Source organism: Notamacropus eugenii, chromosome X, assembly GCF_028372415.1.
Source record: "Notamacropus eugenii isolate mMacEug1 chromosome X, mMacEug1.pri_v2, whole genome shotgun sequence".
NCBI classification, from domain to species: Eukaryota; Metazoa; Chordata; class Mammalia; order Diprotodontia; family Macropodidae; genus Notamacropus; species Notamacropus eugenii.
The window spans coordinates 47494435-47515756 of record NC_092879.1 but is presented as its reverse complement, the minus strand read 5'-3'; the positions used below and the strand labels follow the sequence as shown (position 1 = coordinate 47515756).

The window sequence follows — 21322 nt, the reverse complement described above, 5'->3', positions numbered from 1 at the left end:
GTACCAAAGGGCTGCTACATTTTTTTCATCAAGTTCCCATAATAGCTGTCATCTTCCAACATGAGGTATATCAGACCAAAAACTGCCCTGATTTATTATTCAGATTTTCAGTGAATGGGGGTGAAAAAAGGCAGGTGAGCAGAGGGGGCCCCACTGGTGTACTAGTACCCCCTCTGAGGACAGAGACTCAATATTGAATGGCATTTCAGGATGAGAAGGCTGGGAGGTGTTTTGATCAATTGGGAGTCATTTTTAATGCTTAAACTAAATGCGAATATTGTTAGTATGATTAGAGAAACAGGCTGATTGCCATCATTGACAGCTTCACCTTTTGTATGTGGTGGATTTTATTAAAAAGTTAATATCTTTTCCATTGTAGAACTTGCCTTCCTGAATGAAGCATCGAGTGTGTTTCCTGTTTTTTCAATGATTTATTGTAACATCATAAACTCCCTGCACCCTGCTTGGCGTCCTTAATGAATTTTTAATGAAACTCAATCTATGTTTGTTTGGCATCAGCTTCAGTGCTAAACATTGAGTGTTATTATCATTTCCCAACTTTCCCAACTCAGTTTGGATTTCAGATTTTATTTGACTTTTAGAAATGTAACTTCTAAAACAAAGAACACTTTGGCAGGTTCACCTGCCTACTATGGCTCTTTGCAAGATTGTTGAAATTTTCCATGTCGCACGTAGTTATGGAGCCTTGGAAAACTATAATTCCTTTTCAAGAGGACTGGAAACAGTGCCATAACTAAGAGTTATCCCACCTAGAAGAAAGGGAACAGACCAGAGGATCATTTCACAGCACATTCAGTCTCCCCAGAAAGGGCCCATTCCCTTCACCTCCTCATCAGGGTTGGGAAAAGGCAGACCCTAAAAGCAGAACTCCATGAATATGAGACCCTGGGGTGACTCAGGGGGAAGTTGCATTCTGTACATAGGCAGGTAGCAACCTATATGGAGATGATTTCTATCACTGAGGCAGGAAGAGGAGGCGATTCCCTCCCAAACCCTTGCCCTGGGCATGGCCTCATTTACCCAGTACCAGTTATCTTTCTGATTGGAAGTCAAGATTGGTCTTAATAAAATAGATCGGGTTGAAAATGTACCTTCCTTTGAATCTCTGACAGAGCTGTGCACCATGGATTGTGGTAGTCATGGAGTCTGCTCCAGGGGAATTTGCCAGTGCGAAGAAGGCTGGGTAGGACCCACCTGTGAAGAGCGCACCTGCCCTTCTCACTGTGCTGAGCATGGGCACTGCAGAGATGGAAAGTGTGAGTGCAGCCCAGGATGGGAAGGAGACCACTGTACTATCGGTAAGTTCCATGATACTTTAGGACACGAAACCAATCTCACTACTCAAATACCAGTCCCATGGAAGGTTTCAAGGGTATAGGGATGAGAGTCTTGTGAATTAAAGCTCTCATTTCACATATTCTCCTTGATACTTGAGAAGAATATTTCTTATCTCAGTGTTTCAACCTCCTGGGAGTCCCTCTTTTTAAAGTGTTTACTGTTCTTTATGTGTCTTAATCAATAGGACTGTGCCTTTTGTTAGGAAGGCAAAATGTCCTTACCTTTTTCCCTTTTGAAAAACCAAGGGTATTTCATTGGCTAGGCTGCTTTAATGGATAAGTGTACATCTTGATGTGTTCCCTTCATGACAGATGAAATTTAGTCTAGATGCTCTATCAATGGGAAACTTATTTATATTGTTTGTCAAGTAGGGAGAATGGTTTGTCCTAAATCCCTTAGAAGACACACATACGTACACACACACATATACATGCATGTCTACACACTCACACTGTATCTACGTGTGTCTAACATCTTAAACTGAACTTCCATTCTACTAAAGATATAGTAAGTCTTGTCTATGCTGATTGTAGAAAACATTTAAGATTGATTCCAATGGTGAAGAGGGGTGAGATTTAAACTCCAATGATCACCAAAATTGTCTCCACAAATAATCCCTCCTAACACTATCACCAAAAAGAAGTCTAAACTGGTCTTTTTTCCCAGAAGATATAACGAAGATGAAATTTTTAATGAAAGATGACATTTTGAAGGTGCCTAATTGGGTTTCTTTCCCAAATGCCATTCATCTCTTCCCTCCCCCACCTCACACACAGCCCAGCGTCAGCACCCACGGGTGACAAAGTCAGCATTTCAGTACTTCACAGTTTACAATTCTCCTACAAGGCAACAGATGGCAAACCGTTAGAACACACACACACACACACACACACACACACAACACTGGTTTCTCAGAAATTTATTCAACCATTCTTCTTCTTTGTTTTTTCCTGCTTTAGCTCACTACTTAGATGCAGTCCGAGGTAAGATTTTTCTCGCCAGCATTATAACGGAAAACATGCATGTACCTTTCACTTGCAGCAACCTGTGATGTTTATGGGCTCAAGCTGTGACAGACTGAGTGAGACACACAGAAAAGGAATTTGATTTTTTCAAGACTAAAAAGACATTCAGTTTTCCATAGCAAATAGTGGGCTGATAGGTGATATAAGGGCCCCATCTCTGGACTCGCCATTCTTCACTTGAGTGAGAGACTCAGATGTGAACAGCAAAGGACAGACTCAAGGATCTAGGTTTAAGTAGATCTTAGGATCCTTTCTTAATCATGTGAATGTGAGTGGCCCAAGTTTCTATACTCTGCTGCCCAGTCGGAGCATTTCCCACTTCCCTTTTGTCCAGTGTACTGTCCCTTAAGAGAACATAAAGAAACATTCTGTGGTGTAGCAGGTCATACAGCAGTCTTCATGGCATCACCATTAGAATGTTAAGGATGATGTCTAAAACATATAGTGTCCCTTTTAAAAATCTATTATAGATTCATATGCATGAAAGTATCTAGACATGTCTAAAATGTATATGTTTTCAACCTACATCCCCTTTGGGAGTACTGCATATATAGCTTACTACCTTCACCTAGCAACCAACTACCTTTTTTTTTTTCTCTTTCTTAAAAGAAGATTTCTCTTCCTTTGTCCCCAATGGTTGCTTGAAAGGATGTTTGAAGGTGGTTCCTGTGTTACTTCTACTGACCACAATACCTAGGGACTTTTTTCTTCTTTTATGCTGTTACATTTTCTTCTGTGGACAGGTGAATGTTAAGTTGTTGAAGACTAAAATATATAGAAAGGCAGGAGTAGTCAGACTATCTCCAAAAATAATTCAGATTTATTCCCTTGTTGCAAGAAGACAGGGAAAAATTTCTACCAGCAGGAAAACACTATTTTTTCCTCCCTCCCTCCCTCATATTCCCCTTATTCCGTGGAAAGCACATTTGGACTCCTAACATAGGGAAACATTCCTAGCTGACATCTTGGTAGGAAAAGAGAGGGAGTTTACCTGTGTAAGAACATTACTGCTGGAACAGAGGAGAACCTCCCTGGAGAACAAATACAGGATAAAAAGGTGCTCCTTGGGGAGTTTCATGCCTAACATCAGAATGGAGTGATGATGAAGATATTAGCTTTTGACCCTGGTTATCCCATTCAGCTATTAGTATTAAAATTAGATATTCTTTCAGCATATAATGATTCCTTGAGCACCAGCTCTGTGCATAAATAACATTATGCTAGATGCTAAGTAGCATGCCTGAGAGGTAGAAGACCCAAATCTCCCTGCAAATAACTAGAAATCTTGTTGGAGAGATGAGGTGAAGGATCATGAAACAAGAGTCACACAATTCCAAGGGAACATTGCAGAGGAGCAGTTGTGTGTGCTCATGGCCTAGACAATATACCAAAGGGTGGAAGCCACACAAAGAAAGAGGAAGACTAGGGGTGGGTAACTCCCAGGAAGAAGATATCTGTTGAGAGCAGTGAATGTTTTTTTTTTCCAACATATTAACCATAACCAGACTTCACATCATTGATCCAGTTTTGATTGAAATGAGGAGATGAGTTTTCAAAAAGAAACTAAAAAGCCAATTTTTGCACCTGCCACAGTTTTCATCCTATTTGAATCATATATTGGGAATTGGGGGTAGCATTAATAATGCTTAATTGGATCTCCAAGGGAAAGTACTGCAGAGTAAGGAATAACAAATTCCCTGGAAAGGTTTTGCAAGTGAGCGAGACGCTCTTCCATTTATTCAATACTTCATCTTAATGGAGCCCACATGATAAGCCATATCCATCCCCACAGGCAGATAGATCATTGTTGGTCAGTCCGATTCCGACATCTTGGTTATTGTTTCCCTCTGCTCTTTTTTCCAGATGGTTGCCCAGGGCTATGCTTTGGAAATGGAAGATGTACCCTGGATCAGAATGGTTGGCACTGTGTATGTCAGGTGGGCTGGAGTGGTTCAGGATGCAACATTGTCATGGAAATGGTTTGTGGAGACAGCCTGGACAATGATGGAGGTATTTTATTTTTCTGTCTCACTTCCTTAAGGTTTATAAGCGGAAAGACCAATCGCAGCAGTTGCATAACAGCACTTGGTCCATTCTGACCAAGGGTAGGAGCCGGTATCATTGGCAAAGGGCTGAAATAGAGGAATATCTTTTTCAGAATTGTAATAGCTGATGCACTTGTGCTGAATAGAAGTGCCAAGTGTGTGTTATTCATCTATGCCTTCATCTATATGTAGAATCTGCTCTGTTTTATTTTTCTAGATAGTTTTGCTTTTTGGAGAAGAAATTGCCAAAGCAATAGAGTTAAAATAAAACCACAAACAAATAAGAAAGCCCAATACTAGTGAGCACAGGTTGCTCAGATGCAGGTTGGACTAGATGGCTTCTGATAGTCTGGGATTCAAACAGCAGGTCCTCTAGACCCCTGTGTCCAGGAGTGTGACTTCTGAGAGCTGATGGTTAAATTTGAAGAGTTAGCATTTACACTTCAGAAATGGACAAATGCTATAAGTCAGAGCTTGATTTATTGTTTTGTTGATTGTCAAGACTTAAGAATGGGATGAAGAAGATGTTAATAATGCTGATTAATCTTAAAAGTGCATTGTGCATTTTTGAAGAGCTGCTTGTTAAACATTTACTAGCGCACTACTGCCCTGTATCCTATTGTCACTGTATTGTAATTCATGAACATCTCAGACCATCTTCTCAAGACCAGCCATGCAGAGGACCTTAAAGTCTTCTCTTTATGATGATCAACTATATTTGACAAACTCCTTGGTTCTCTTGTTTTTATATCATTTAAAAAATGGCATTAAATAGCATGTTTTCTTTTCTATAAAGAATCCTAGGATCATAGACCTAGAAAAGAGATTCTTAATCTGCATTCTAGGGATTCCCAAGGAGTCGAAGGGTAGATTTCAGGAAGTCCATGAATTGGAAGGGAGAAACTTACATTCATTGTCACTATCTTCTAACGACATTTAGCATTTCCTTTGATTTGTAATGTTGACAACAAAACATTATTCTGCAAAAGGCTCCATGGACTTCACTGGACTGCCAAAGTGATTCATGATTCACAACGGTGAGGAATCCCCAATGTCATTATTGAAGGGGTCTTGGAGGAATCTCATCTAACCCCTTCATTTTCCATATGAGGAACCTGAGACCAGAGAAGGGAAGGGACTTGCCTAAGGTCACACAGCTAATGTGTCTGAGTTAGAATTTGAACCCAGATTTCACTGAGGACAAATTCAGCACACTAGCCTTTGTACCCAAAAGGGAGATCAGATGAAAATAATTTAGATTTTATTGTCTTTATCATGAAAGCATTTTGCTTCTGCCAGTTGACTAGAGCATTTTCCCATATCTCTGCATTGTAATGTGTTAGGCCTTTCAGAAGACCCAATTTTAATTGCAATATGTTTGCAGTTCATGAGTTGTTCTTTCTTCGTGCTGGCTTAGATGGCAGCAGGTGAATCTCTGACAAGCCACATATGATCTCAGGGCCTTGCTTTGGCCATTCCAGGTCTAGCGGAACAGAAACTGAGCAGGATCATTTACTATGGTGGCCACTAAGCCTTACACCAGCCCTCAGGGTTATTCATGGGAGGTAGTGGTAAAGGACAAATCCCTGGCAATTTCTCCTTACATTTCATGCTCCAGGGAGCATGACATTCACAAAGAACTTGGCTATTTGAATTCCTCCAAATAATAACATTAACATGAAATACATTGTTTGGTTTGGCTTCCCTCACCTTCTGCATCTGCTTTGGAGATTATCTTCACTGTCATTTAACCCAGGATAGAAATAGTAAGATAAAGGAATAATGGTAGATTTAGCATCTAACAAGGTGTAGAAATTTCCTTTTTTGCCATGCAACTTTAAAAGGTTATTAAACCTAATATGTATAAGTAATGTGGATGCTCAAGCGAGTTTGAGAGAGTAAAACATTCTCTGAAAATGGAATAACTGAACATTTGAGGAAGGATTTGATCCCAGATCTTTCTGACTCCAAATCTCTTGCCCAATGTACTTGATTCTATATTAAGAACAATTATTTAGTTAGTAGGGATGAGCACTATATCCCAAGGGACTGTTTTTCCATTTGTTTCTTCCCTATATCAAAACCTTAGAGATAATCTTTGGAAAATGAACCCAAAAGGGCACAGGAACACAGAATTTGAACATTGGAAGAGAGCTCAGTGGCCCCTAGTCCATCTCCTTTCTGAAATGAATCCCAGCTCTAATTTACGTGGCAAACAATCAACCATACTTTCCTTGAATACCTCCAATGAAGGAGGCAAGTGGACTAGATAATTTCTGAGCTCCCGTCTCAAACCGGGTCTCCTATCCTATGTGTTCCCTTAGACAAGTCACTTTCCCTCCCAGATCTCCTTTTCTTCATCTGTGAAATGAGAACATTGGAGTAAATAGCCTCTGAAGTTCTTCCAGCTCTAGGTCTGTGACCTCCTAAGGCAGCCTGTTGTGCTTTGGACCAACTCTCATTGTTAGGCTGTCTTTCCTGACATAACAACTAGATTTGCCTCTTCTACCCATTGGTTGTAGTCCAGCATAGGCCTGTGGGAAAGAATTCTGCACTTGGCATGAAAAGGCAAGGGCCCTAGTGCTATTTTCACTGGCAACTGTGCAGTCTTGGAAAAGTCCCTCATGAGTAGATTGACATTTGTGCTAGCCATTGCAGGGAAAGAAAAGGCCTGATGGTTCATCATCATTGTACCAGGTACTAGAATTTGAGTCTCCCAAAAACTCTCAAAAGTGGGTAATGCAAGTAAAGTTATCCCCAATCTGCCAGGTGATGAAAAGGAAGTAGAATGATATATCCAGATGCACTCAAGGGAACTCACAAATCCAACTGAAGTAGCAAACAAAATTATTAATAAAACCAAATAACACTTAGCAACATAATTTATCAGCATATAGTGTTGAAACAATACCTGAGTTATTTCATCTACAGACCTGAGAGAGTCCTGGTCCTGGTCCTACCTACCACCCAGGAATGCTTTGAGGATCATGGTAGTGTGAGATTTTGAAAGAGCAAAAAAGATCATTGAGATGCCAAGTTTAGCTATGAAATGTTCCTTAATCATCTGCAGTGATGACTGCTCTCCTGAACATCATCACCTTGTAAGCCAGCAGTGATATCCAATATACTGTGTAGATGTTATACACCACTGTGATTCAGTTACCAGGGCTTTTAAGAAGCATTTCTTAAGCTCCAACTATGTACTAGGCAAACAGTAGGAATACAGAAAAAGGCAAAAATGTGATCTCTGCCCTTAAGGAGCTCATAGTCTAATGAGGGAGAAAACATGCGAATAGTCAAGTGCAAACAAGCTAATTGTGAGCTATTCTCACATGGAAGGTATTAGCATTAAAGGGATCTGGGAAAATCTTGCAGAAGGTAGAATTTTAGCTTTGAAGGAAGCCAGAAGGCTCAAATAGTGAGGCGGGAAATTCTAGGCATAAGGAAAGTCAGGAAAAATGCCCAAAATCAAGATGTAAGGGTGTCTTGTGCAAGGAAGAGCAAAGAAGCCAGTGTCACGAGATCACAGTGTGTAAAGACAGAGATGGGGGAAGGGTGGGGTGTGTGGTGTAAAAAGACTGGAAGGATAGAAGGGATCCAGATTATAAATGTCTATAAAAACTGAGTAGAGGATTTTATATTTGATCCTGTAGACAAGAGGGAGCAATTTGAGTTTATTGAAGGGGACGGGGGTGGACAGCTGAGTGAAGGATGACTAGAGTAGGGAGAGAATTGAGGTAGAGAGACCAACCAGCAGGCTATTATAATAATCTAGGCGTGAAGTGCTATGGGCTTACAAAAGGGTGGTGGCAGTGTCAGAGGAGAGAAGAGAGTACATACAAGAGATGTTATGAAGATAAAAATGGCAGGACTTGACAAATAATTAGATATGGGGGGGTAATGTAGTGAGGCATCAAAAATGACACCAAGTTTGGGAGCCTGAGTAAGTGGGAGGATGGTAATACCCTCAATGATAGTTGGGAAGTTTTGGAAGAAAGGAGGCTTGGGGGAGAAAGAGAAGTTCAGTTTTGGAATGAGTTTAGTTTGAATTTAAGGTGTCTATAGGACATTGAGTTTGAAATGTCTAATAGACCATCAGAAACTAGAGTTCAGGAGAGAGGTTAGCACTAGATAAATGAATCTGAGAATCATCAGCATAGGGATGTTAATTAAACCCATGGGCATTGATGAGATCATCAAGTGAAGTAGTACAGAGAGAGAAGAGAAGAGGGTCTAGGCCAGAGATGCACATGGTTAGTAGGCATGACTGGAAGGAAGATCCAGCCAAACAGATTGAGAAGACAGGGAGAACCCAGGAGAGTGGAGTGTCATGGAAACCTAGAGAGAAGAGAGTGTCAAGGGAAAGAGTGTGATTGACAGTATCAGACGCTGCGAAGTCAAGAAGGGTGGGGACTGAGAATTGACCCATAGATTTGGCAACTAAGAGATTTTTCACTCTTCCCTCTTCTTTCTCCTCCATACCCAGTGAGTCACCAAGTGTTATAATATCATTTTCAAAATGCTTCTCCTCTATACCATCTTCTTCCCACAATTTATCCCAGGCTCTCATCACCTGCCACCTTGATTGGCAGCATGGGATAGTGCTGGTGCTAAGATTCAGAGCACCTGGGGATGAATCCCAGTTTTGCCATTTACTTCCTGTGACTCACTGGATATGACAAAATTCAATTTGGGGAAATTTGTTTTTGACATTGTTCTTTCCATTTACATGGTTGTAGTCATTCCATATATTCTCTTCCTGGTTCTGCTTACTTCCTTCATCAGTTCTTGTGTATTTCCATTTGTCCCTGAATTATTCATATTCATTGTTTTTTATGGCAATTCATGTCCCACAATTTGTTTGGTCATTCCCCAATCTGTGGATGGGACCTTGCATTCTGTCTTTGATTTTCTTGGGGTATATACCTGGCAGTGGAATCTCCAAGTCAGAGGTTATAGCTGTCTTCTTCACTTTCTTAACAAAATTCCAAACTGCTTTACAGAATGGCGCATACCTGTCTTCAGGTAGCCCTTCCAACACCATTTCTTTCTTTTTGCCATCTTTACCAATTAGGTGTGAAGTAAAATCTCAGAGTTGTTTTGTTTTGCATATATGTTATTATTAACAATTCTAAGCTATTTTATATGATTGATGGTATTTAGAATTCCCCTTACTGTCTACTCATCTCCCTTGATCATTTATCTTCTGGGGAATAACTCTTGATCTTATCTATTTGTATTGGCTTCTTGGCTGTCAGACCCTTAGCAGAGATAAAAATCTTGGTGCCAAGATTTTTTTCCAGGTCAACAACTTCCTTTCTTGTCCTAGATGCATTGGATTTACAACTACTTGTCAATTTCATGTAGTCAAAGTCATTCATTTTATCTTTTGTGATTGTCTCTTTCCTTTATTTGGTTAAGAACTCTGCCTTAACCATAATAGAGAAAGATGACTATCCTAGCTCTTTTCTAATTTTTTTTACGATTTGAACGTTAATATTTAGGTCTTATGTCCTTTTGAGCTTGATATATAGTATAAAATTCTAGTTTCTGCTGACCTGCTTCCCAATTTTCCAGAAATTCTTAAGGTATACTTCCCCAAGTAATTTTTGTTCTCCTGATTTTTATTTAACTATACAAGGAGCGCTCACAGACACAGAATGCTCAGGAGGCATTTTGTAATGATTCAATCTCCTTATAAATTAGATATTTAGTCTGTAACTGAGCTGTTCTGAAAATATTATCTTCATATCTAGTCTGTGTCACTTGTACCGCAAAAACAAGTACTAGAAGATTTCTTTTATCTGGAACCTAGGTCTCCCACTGCATCTGGGGCCATCTCTAGACTTCCTGATCTACATCTGGCCTCTGGACTCAGATGGCTCTGGCAGAGAGAGTAAGGCTAGTGACTTTGCACAGCCCTGTGTCACTTAAATCCAATTCACCTGCAAGTCATGACATCACATTCCCAAAGTCATAGACCTCTTCAAGAACAAAGGGCAAATAACCAAGTGCCAGAGCATTAAGAGGCAAGTCCTAAGAAGAAAGTCTCATCAAAGGGATTTAATACTGCAATACTTTGTTTCCTGTGGCATCAAATCCCCAAATTGGGATTTTCAGGGACAAAGTTTAGATGAACATGTCTAGGGATAAGTACACATTCATCTCATTTTCTACACTTTTTACCCTTGCAATGGTTCAGAATGTTACCCTGAGTCCTTTAATATTTTTCATCATTGAACAGAGATTCAGTTTGGTTTAACTGATAGGGTAGGAAAGTGGCCTAAGACATTTTAGGAAGGTTGTCAACAATTTTGATGACCCTTGTTATAAGTATCAAGCAAAGCATAAAACAGAGAGTTTTGCTCACCAAAGATATTTGCTACTACCAAGGAGCATGCCTAGCAGAGTGTCCAAGTGGAAGAGAAATTCCAAATAAATCATTAGAACCACCAAAGGTCCTATTTATGAATGACATTTTGCTGATGGTGTCAAGTCCAGAAATACTGCAAAACTTCTTTGTTAAGACCCATAATCAGTCAAGAGCTTAACCTACCTGTTGACAAAAAAAACTAGTGGATAAAGAATGCCCATTCCAACTATGATATACAGTTGTATGGACATCCCACAGGTCTGGTGCCTCAGAATGTATTTCTTGGATAGATACTGTGCTGGGTCCGGAATTGATAGGGGGGAGGAGAGCAGTTTGGACTGCCTCTGGGACATTGAGCAGTGCCTTTAATGACCTCAACTTTCTCATTGAACAGATGGCCATCTTTTTAATGCCAGTCTTCTTTTGGTGCTGGTATGTGGCTGGGAGTCATGGGAAACCATCCTAACTAAAGAATTTAAGTAGAAGATCATACAAAGAGCAGTAGAGAGATGCACGGTGGACCTGAGCACACTGTAATACATTACTAATGAAGAATGCACAAGAGAAATGGTATAAACCATGTCATCAGAGAAGAAAAAAGTAGATGGGCCAATTAAGTGACAAGGGAGACATAATAACTGATTGACAATCCACTTGCTCCATTTTTATCCATTCAACATAGAGACATCTAGAGGAAGACAGCCAACATGCTTGGTGCACCTACATAAAAGATTTATGGGAGAACAGAGATAAGAGTTGCAGAAAATGAAGAGCTGTGACTGGGTTGTGATCCCATTAAAGGGAGCCTCCATGTTGATGATATCACAGCTCTACCAAAATACAGAAGTCACTAATTAAACAGAAGCAGTGGAGAATAGTATTCTCAGAGTGAGCTATAGTTTATCAAGAAAACTGTTTATTTCCTCTGCTTTTATGTTTCCTTTTTTAAAAAATTAATTTATTTATTTTTACTTTTCAACACTCACTTCCACAATATTTTGAGTTCCAAATTTTCTCCCCATCGCTCCCCTCCACCCACCCCAAGAGATCATGCATTCTGATTACCCCTTCCCCCAATCTGCCATCCCTTCTATGACACCTCTCCCTTCTCTCATCCCCTTCCCCTCTGTTTTCTTGTAGGGCAAGATTGATTTCTGTACCCCATTGCCTGTATATCTTATTTCCCAGTTGCATGTAAAAACAGTTTGTAACATTCATTTTTAAAACTTTGAGTTCCAAATTCTCTCCCTTCCTCCCCCTCCACCTATCCCCACTGAGAAGTCCCACAATTCAATATAGGTTATACATGTGTAATCACGCAAAGCACTTCCATAACAATCATGATATGAAAGAATAACTATATTTTCCTCCATCCTATCCTGCCCCCTATTTATTCTATTCTCTCTTTTGACCCTGTTCCTCCTCAGAAGTATTTGCTTCTAATTGCCTCTCCTCCCATTTGCCCTCCCTTCTTTCATCTTTCCAATCCTTGCTTATCCCCTTTACCCCTACTTTCCTGTAGTATAAGATAGATTTTCATACCAAATTGAGTGTGCATACTATGCCCTCCTTAAGCCAAATCTGAGGAGAGTATGGTTCACTCTTTCCCCCTCACCTGCCCCCTCGCCCTCTTCATTGAAAAAGCTTTTTCTTGCCTCTTTTATGTGAGATACTTTGTCCCGTTCTATTTCTCCCTTTCTCATCCCAATATGTTCCTCTCTCACCCCTTAATTTTATATTTTTAGATATCATCCCTACATATTCAACTCACCCTGTGCCCTCTCTTTATATGTATATAATCCCTCCAACTACCCTAATACTGAGAAAAATCTCAAGAGTTAAAAATGTTATCTTTCCACTTAGGATTGTAAACAGTTCAACTTTAGTAAGTCTCTTATGATTTCTCTTTCCTGTTTACCTTTTCATGCTTCTCTTGATTCTTGTGTTTGAAAGTCAAATTGTCTATTCAGCTCTAGTTGTTTCAAAAAGAATGCTTGAAAGTCCTCTATTTCATTGAATAACCATTTTTTTCCCAAAGTATTATACTCAATTTTGCTGGGTAGGTAATTCTTGGTTTTAATCCCAGCTCCTTTAACCTCTAGAATATCATATTCCAAGCCCTTCAATCCCTGAATGTAGAAGCTGCTAGATCTTGTGTTACCTTGATTGTATTTCCACAATACTCAAATTATTTCTTTCTGGCTACTTGCAATATTTTCTCCCTGACCTAGCAACTCTGGAATTTGGCTACAATATTCCTAGGACTTTTCCTGTTGGTATTTCTTTCAGGAAATGATTGGTGGATTCTTTTAACATCTATTTTACCCTCTGGTTCTAGAATATCAGGGAAGTTTTCCTTGATAATTTCTTGACAGATAATGTCTAGGCTATTTTTTGATCAAATTTTTAAATTGTCTCTCCTGGATCCATTTTCCAGGTCAGTTGTTTTTCCAATGAGATATTTCACATTGTTTGCTATTTTTTTCATTTCTTTGGCTTTGTTTCATAATTTCTTGATTTTTTCATAAATTCATTAGCTTCCATCTGGTCCATTCTAATCTTTAAGGAATTATTTCCTTCAGTGAGCTTTTTGAGCTTCTTTTCCATCTGGCCAATTATGCTTTTTAAGGCATTCTTCTCCTCATTTGCCATTTGGGTAAGTCTTTTTTTAAGTGTTATTTTCTTCAGCATTTTTTTGGATCTCCTTTAGCAAGAAGTTGACTTGTTTTTCATGATTTTCTTTCATCACTCTCATTTCTCTTCCCAAATTTTGCTCTACTTCTCTTACTTGATTTTCAAAATCCTTTTTGAGCTCTTCCATGGCCTGAGACTAATTCATATTTTTCTTGGAGACTTTGGATGTAGGAGCTTTGACTTTGTCTTGTATTTGTATACTTTGGTCTTCCTTGTCAGCAGAGTAAGATTCCATAATCTGATTCTTTTTCCAGCTATTTACTTGATTTATTAGCTCTTTGTTAAGGTAGTTTCATTTGCTCTTCTATTCTAATTGGAGATTCATTTTTAATTCTTTTTCTCTATCTTTCATCTCTCCCCTGAGCATGCGTCTCATTTCCAGCCACCCTACTATGTGATATATTATCACTTTAAAAAAAGCTCTGGAGGAAGCAAAATGAGAAGTTTTTTTTTTTTAATCCAAATTCCAGACTAGGTTCCCAACCCTGTTACTGTGTAATGTTGCGTAAAATTGTTGGTTCCTGTCCTCACGCAATCTACGTGCCAAATAAAGCTAGTAATACTTGCTATTAATATATCATACGGTGAAGAAAATTAATGAGATAATGTTTGAGATCCAGTCATTCAGGTAAAAGTGGATGATAAAGGTGCAATATCAATGAATAGCCTATCAATGGCTTATTAAACTTTTTGAATGTATCAATCTCTTGTTAATCTCCAGACAAATTTAGAAGCATTATTAGCAACATGACTGTTAGGACATATAATCTATAATAGAGAAAAACAGAAAGCAAAATCAGTCTATTGGAGCCCAGAAAATTTCGAGAGTTATATTAAGTTAGAGCTCTAGCAGTAGTCTGAGTTGAAGAAGTCCTTGGTTCACCTTAACTTTGCCCCGCCAATTAAAGAAGTCAAATCTCCCTAACTGATATTTACTGTGGCATGGGATAAGGGAGAGGGGGCCAGGCAGGGAGTATCCGATGTGTCGTATAGTTGAAGGACAGTTTTATTATTTTCAAGTACATAAAAAATTAGAATTAAGTGTATTACCTCTTAAAGGGCCTTAGGGGAATTATTTTAGTGAATGCTTGTGTGTGATTTATAATTAATCAACATGTTTTACAAATGTTTGAAAGCAGTTTGAATACTCCTCCTACAGGTTTGTTTAATTTGCTTAGGAAACCATTTTGCATGGATATCATGTTTCCTTCTGTTTCCTTCCCACTTCTGACCGTATTATTATAAATTCTGAAGTTGAAATGCATAAGCTTTTGCTGTGGCAGTAATGAAAGCTGTTGTTCCCCTCTGACTCCAGTAGGCTTTTACCTATCTGCCACAGACCTCACCTGTGCCTGTGTGCCATGAAATGGACACATTCCAATGAGCTGAGCATGCTGCATAGATGCCTTATCCATTAGCCAGTGCAGAAGGGCAAGAGCTCATTAAGCTGCTGTTCCAGACCCCTGGTCTCAATAATCCTCTTGACGGCACTCCCTGCTACTTGATGGGGAATGATGGGTAGCTGCTGGTTTTCATCTTCTTCCTCCCCCTCCCTTCCCCAGAAACATTCACTGCTCCTTGGCCTTCCCAAGGAATGAAGTAGTCATGAGTTACTGTCCTGCTTCTCACCCATAACTATCTCACTTCACCCTAGCCCCAATTCATTTTCTTGGGGAAAAGGAGGTATCCTTTGTATTCTAAATGCTTATCCATTTATTGTGATTACATTATGTCCAGTTAGGACCTTATGCCACATCCTGCATTCCTGATAAAAGCAAGATGTTTCTGCATCAACTGCTTGTGTTGGAAGATCATTGTGTATAAAACTCTGGCTTGCTTCACTGAAACATGCATTATGACTTGTACATATTGATCTTATAATACAAATCAGTATTAGATCACCCATTTGCTAGATGGTGATGCTGAGGCCTAGAAACATTCATATCTCCATATTAACCAAGCATAGGCTGTCCATCATGCATGAAGATGCTGTAATGGTTGCCACTACCAAAAGGACACATGCTTTGGAGTTATGTGATCCAGAATAGAACCATATTGGCACTGACTTCTCAACTCTTCTTTGACTAGGACCCATCATGCATGCAAGGGCACACATGTTCAAGGCCACTAGTACAGTCAGGGAATGTACTTGGTTGCTGTGAAATTTAACTTGATTTGTCCAGTTGTCCTTCTTAGCCTCATTAGCCCATGTTCTGCCTTGTTGTCCCCATTCCCATTAACTAGCAAAGTCAGACCCATTACCATGGCCACCCACCCTTCCTCATCTTTGCGTGTGCGCACACGCACGTGTGTGTGTGTGTGTGTGTGTGTGTGTGTGTTCCTATCTTGTAAAGGGACTAGGCAATAAAAGTAGGGTATACTAACATTTGATGTGTCCATAACTGCTACACAGAGCCAGCCTGTCACTAGAGAGCTACAGTTTCTAATTCAAGACAACAAACGAACTGTTAATAACAAAAAACACCCACACCCAATGTGAATTTCATTTGCACCTCTCTGTAACAGTCTAGACAGACTGCATTGGGTGTTATCCAATGTGATAATTGCTAAGTAGATCTTTGCCACATACTGGGCTCATGTACGAATTACAATTTGAGGGTTGCATGTCATTATTACTTTTCCTGCCTATAGCCTCTCAAAATTTGACAGAAACCTTGTTGTCTTTTCAGCAAATAGAGGGCCAACCCCATATAATAGGCAATTATTAAATAAGAAACATTAGCTTGGAATTTATAATGGTATGTAACAGAAAGAGAATTGGTGTCTTCATTTTAAATGATTCTTCATGTGACTCATTTTGGGGTCCTTTGTCTTAACTCACTTGGATTTTTTATTTATTTTAATGTTCTTTTCTTTCTTCAAAAACCAAGTTGGGTGCTTGGCAAGTTGAAACATGTGTGAACCCAATTTTCCTGTTCCCAATTTTCTTATTATGAATGGAATGTATGAGCAAAGTGACTGACCTTTTAAAAAACCAATTTTTCATTGTTGTGTGCTTTGCTCCAGTCTTTTCAAAGTTCCATCATTCTGCTTACTTTTCCTTGTAGCCACATGTTCCACTAGAAAAACAAAAAGATAGTAAACAAATGAGGTGGGTCATCAAGCTTTGGGAATGTGGTGGATAAGTCTAAAATCTATAGAAAATCTGTTTATATTTGTTGATTGGGACAGGGGGAATGAAAGAAACATTTTTCTTGTAACTCAACTGCCTTTAAAAGTTAGTTATCTGGGGGCAGAGGGAGGGGAGGAGAGAGAGAGGTCAGAGCAAAAATACATTGAACAAACAGAGAAAGCAGTAAAGAAGCAAACTGCATTTTAAATCAAAGTTGCATCTGTGGTATAGGGAATTTTAAAGGACTCCATGTGGGGAAAAGTGTTTCCTGGGGGCCTTGGGGCTGCTGTTACAAACACCTCCTCTCCTGGTGATCCTCACTCTCAGAGCCCCCAGCTGTGATGTCTCTCCCTACAGCTAAGCAGCAGGAAACAGACAGAGATGCATGAAACCTATAGCAATGCATTGATCCATGTCCTCTGGGAAGTGAGGGGCAGGGAGCAATGGTAATTAGAATACGGTAGCCCTGTACCCACCCTAGTGAAACAGCCAGATTAGGGTTTAATTTCTTTCCTTAAGAACCTTCACAATGGCTCTTCTTTCTTATTTCGAGTTTACTAGGCAGGGGACGATGGATGTAAATCCTCACAGAAACTAAACTAAAAGGGAATGAAAGAGATGGGACATAACATCTGCTTCAATCAGTCCCTGATATCTCTTGAACTACAGGCAGGCAGATCAGTAAACCCTGTCTGAGCAGCATTGCTAGAATGCCCACACCCTATCCCTCACTGACTGGCACGTAGCTTTGTCAATTATTCAGTAATTCTGAATGCCGAGTGAAAATTGTGTACTTTGTTTGGTAGACATTAGGAGGTGATCACTACGTACTAGGGTAGTTACAGTGGGAGCAGAAAGGAGACAGTTGCAAAAGGTTTTGCAATGGTGAAATCAACAGAACTTGGTAAACTATTGGAATGGGAAAGGTGAAGGAAAGGGAATTATCGAATAAAAATGCCAAGATTTCTAACTTGGATAAGGCCTGCTGTCACTGACAGTGAACAGGAAAGTCAGAAGGAGGAGCAGTCTTGAGGGAAAGAATAATCATTTTGAAACTTGTTGAATTTGACTTGCTGGGTGGTTGAAACATCCAGCTGAAGATTCCACACTGGAGATGTGAGTCTAGAGCACGGGTAGGGATGCTGTGACCACAAGATCACATGTGACCTTTTAGTTCCTCAAGCATGGCCCTTTGACTGAATCTCAACTTCACAGAACAAATCCCCTTAATAAAAGGATTTGTTTTGTAAAACTTGGACTCAGTCCAAGGCCACACCCAAGAGCCTAGAAGGCCACAACTCTGGCCTAGAGCTTGAGGGGAATGAGGGAAAGGTACAAGTCCCAGTATTCAGTCTTAGGAGACTGCATATGGAAGCCAAAGGAGTGAATGAGATTGACTCTTAAAGGCAAAGAGGACTATGGTAAGAAGAGAGCTGAGAACAGAATTTGGGGGATCACCCACCTTAAGAGGTTGGGGTGGGGGTAGTCCCAGAGAAGGTGTAATGTTAGGGAAGGAGAAAACAAGGAGATTTGTGTATCTCAAAAATCCAAGGAAAAGAGACTATCAAGAAGGGGATGGTCACCAATGTGAAATGCTAGAAGGAAATTAAGGGGGATGAGAACTAAGAAAAAACCATTGTATTTAGGAATGTGGGGAAAAAAAGTTTCTGTGCACATTTGAGAAAACTATTTCATGAACTGGTGAGGTCAGAAGTCAGATTTCAAGGCATAAAGGAACAACAAACAAAAGGTAATCAGAAATTGGAGGCATTGGGAATACGCTACTTTTTCAAGAAATTTAGTGGTGATAAGTAGGAGAGATGCAAGATAAAAAGGTTGAGGAGGAAGGCTTGTTCAGCACTGGAGGTATGGGGGAGCCAGTGGAAAGAGATAGACTGGAGACTGACGAACCAGCAGGGATGAGTAAGAGCCTGGAGGAAGCAGAAGGGGATAGAGAGATTTGCTTTCCATTAGAGAGAGGATTGAAGATCTTTTGGTAGAAAGGACCTCAGAGATCATCTTACTTAAAACCTACACTTTACAAATGAGGCATCGGTGACCCAGAGAGGGGAAGAGACTTGCTCAGGGTCATACAGCTAGTAAATAGAGCTGGAATTTGGCTCCCTATCCAGATTTCATTACATTATCTCCCTTTGGGCATCAGGGGAGAGGAGGGAAAAGGAGGATAGATCCTCAGTCTCAGTAACACAGAATGCAGAATCTTTTTAAGAGAAAAATTACTATTTTGTCATGTATTTAGAACATAACTTTCTGGAAAAAAGCTGATAAATGGATCCCCAGTTTCTGTCAATGAAACGTATACCAACCTCATCCAGCATAGAAAAAGCAATACAGTACAATAAGAAAGCATTCTGGATTTGGAGTCAGTGGACCTGGGTTTGACAATATAAAATGAAGGGCTTGTACTGGCTTACCTCTAAGGTCTCTTAGTCCTTGATAGAACTTGGTCAATTATTGGAATGGGAAAGGTGAAGGAAAGTGAACGGGGAAGTCAGAAGGAGGAGTCATCTTGAGGGAAATGATAATCATTTTGGGACATGTTGAATTTGACTTTTCAATTCCATCGGTGATCCTATGAAGTAAATACAATATAATCAAAAAACCACAAGACATGTATGCATTTAAAAATTGATTTGGAAGCTCTTTGAGGTCTCTGGCCATTGTTTTTGGTTTTGTTTTTTTCTCTTTGTTTCACTGGCTGGGCCAGCATGGGGACTATGCATACAACAAGCATTTGTTGTAATGGATCAGTGAATGGATTAACCAAGAAAATACAAATCTAGTAAGATTAGGAGCTTGAAAAGCTCTGAGAGATAGTCTGCCTCATTTTTCCAGTGGGAGGAAATACTTTCCCCTAGGTCAAACAGCCTCAGGAATTAGCAACACTGAGATTTGAATCCTTATCTTTTGCTTCTCAATCCAGAATGCTGGCCAACATTCTGCACTGCCTCTGGTTCATGGTCTGGTACAGTCCGTTTGTGCTGAAGGAATTCAGACGAGAGAGAAATCTCTGAAAAACAGGCAAATGTATCATATTTCCCAGTCAAAACATGGTGGTCATTTTGAATTGCATTCCTAAAATTTCTCTGAAACAGAAAATCAAGCTCTTCTAAAGTGACTTCTCCTTCCTCCACTTAAAACCAACCTGTTACTTTTCAGATGGTTTGACAGACTGTGTGGACCCTGACTGCTGCCAACAAAGCAACTGCTACATCACCCCTCTCTGCCAGGGCTCTCCAGATCCCCTGGACCTCATTCAGCAGAGTCAGCCCCTGCTGTCCCAGCATCCTCCACGACTCTTCTATGACCGAATCAAATTCCTCATTGGCAAAGACAGCACTCATGTCATTCCTGGAGAAGTCTCATTTGATAGCAGGTATGTGTTTAAGATCAGTGAAGGGGAGGATGGTCACATTTCCTTACAGAGTTATGATGATAATTTAATTCAACTTAAACATCCCTTTAGAACTTACGCTGTACCAGATGCTGAGCTAAATACTGGGAGTGTCAAAAGAAAGGGAAAACCAGGTCCTGCTGTCCAAAAGCTTGTGTTCTTAAACAGATAAATAAGCACACTACAATGTGAGGAGGCAGTTAGCATTGAACAACTGGGAGAAGGTTCCCCATAGGAATTAGCACTTGAACTGAGCCTCAAAGCAAACTGGGGATTCTAGTCAGTGGAGGAGACAAAGGAGTATACAAGCATAGAGGATAGCCTTTGCAAAGGCACAATGACTAGAGGTGAGATGTTGATTTTAGTGAACAACTAGTAGGCTAGTTAGGCTAGCCTACTAGTAAGTGTGGTAAGGGAAGTTTGGAAAGGTAGACAGGAATCAGATTGTAGAAGGTTGTAAATGCCAGGCTGAGGAGTCTGCTTTTTGTCCTGAAGGTAATAGGGAGTTACTGAAGACTCTTGAGGAAGGAAGGGGCATGGTCAGATTTGTATCTTGAGAGTATTATTCTGGCAGCTAGGGAGAACATTGATTGGATAAATCTGAATTAGCAGGGTAGAAGAAATGTTCTGAAAGACATGGTTGTTACAGAATCATAGATTTAGCATTGGAAGGGATCATAGAGGTCATCTAATGATACCCTCGTTTCACATGAGACCCCAAAAGATTCAGTGATTTGTCCAAGGTCCCAGAGATGACAGGGGGCATAAGAAGACTTTGAATCCAGGGCCTCTCATTCTATTCCAGCGTTCTTTCCCCTTCTAATCATAATCCAAGTCAATTTTGTTGTTGTATACTAACACTTTTTATGAATAGCCAAAGCACAACAGAAAATGCAAAAGCTGAAAACTCATTTCTGAATATCGATGAAGGCTATCTACAAGACAGAAGCAGATACAAACTTACCCACCATATGTTACAATACTGATATATCTATTTTCCCACATACATATGCAGATATAATCCTCCCCTCAAGAGTGTGTATGTGTGTCTGTGTGTGCAACACACACAAACATAAAATTAATAAAAAGTCATATGTTAGCAAATAGCTACAACAAAGAAGAGCAGGTCTTTTCCAGATATAAATTCTATAAATTACATTAAAATGTCACATTCTACTTTTTTTTGATGTAAACTTGACTTCAGAAACCTAATTTTTAAGCCATACCTTTTTCTTCAATGAGAAATAGTTCCCTGTGTCATTATTAAGAAAATATGGC

At 39.8% G+C, this 21322-nt stretch overlaps 1 protein-coding gene across 2 annotated transcripts in view; it reads left to right on the top strand.

Moving 5' to 3' along the window:
- Positions 1-21322, top strand: part of TENM1 (teneurin transmembrane protein 1) — a 773658-nt gene that overhangs the window by 605506 nt on the left and 146830 nt on the right. Inside the window, exons 13-16 of one of the 2 annotated variants that reach the window (XM_072626494.1) lie at positions 1134-1319; positions 2319-2342; positions 4248-4394; positions 19810-20026. In XM_072626494.1, the coding sequence (XP_072482595.1) occupies positions 1134-1319; positions 2319-2342; positions 4248-4394; positions 19810-20026 (574 nt within the window). The remainder of the gene's footprint in view (positions 1-1133; positions 1320-2318; positions 2343-4247; positions 4395-19809; positions 20027-21322) is intronic. The other variant, XM_072626495.1, reaches the window with a different exon arrangement.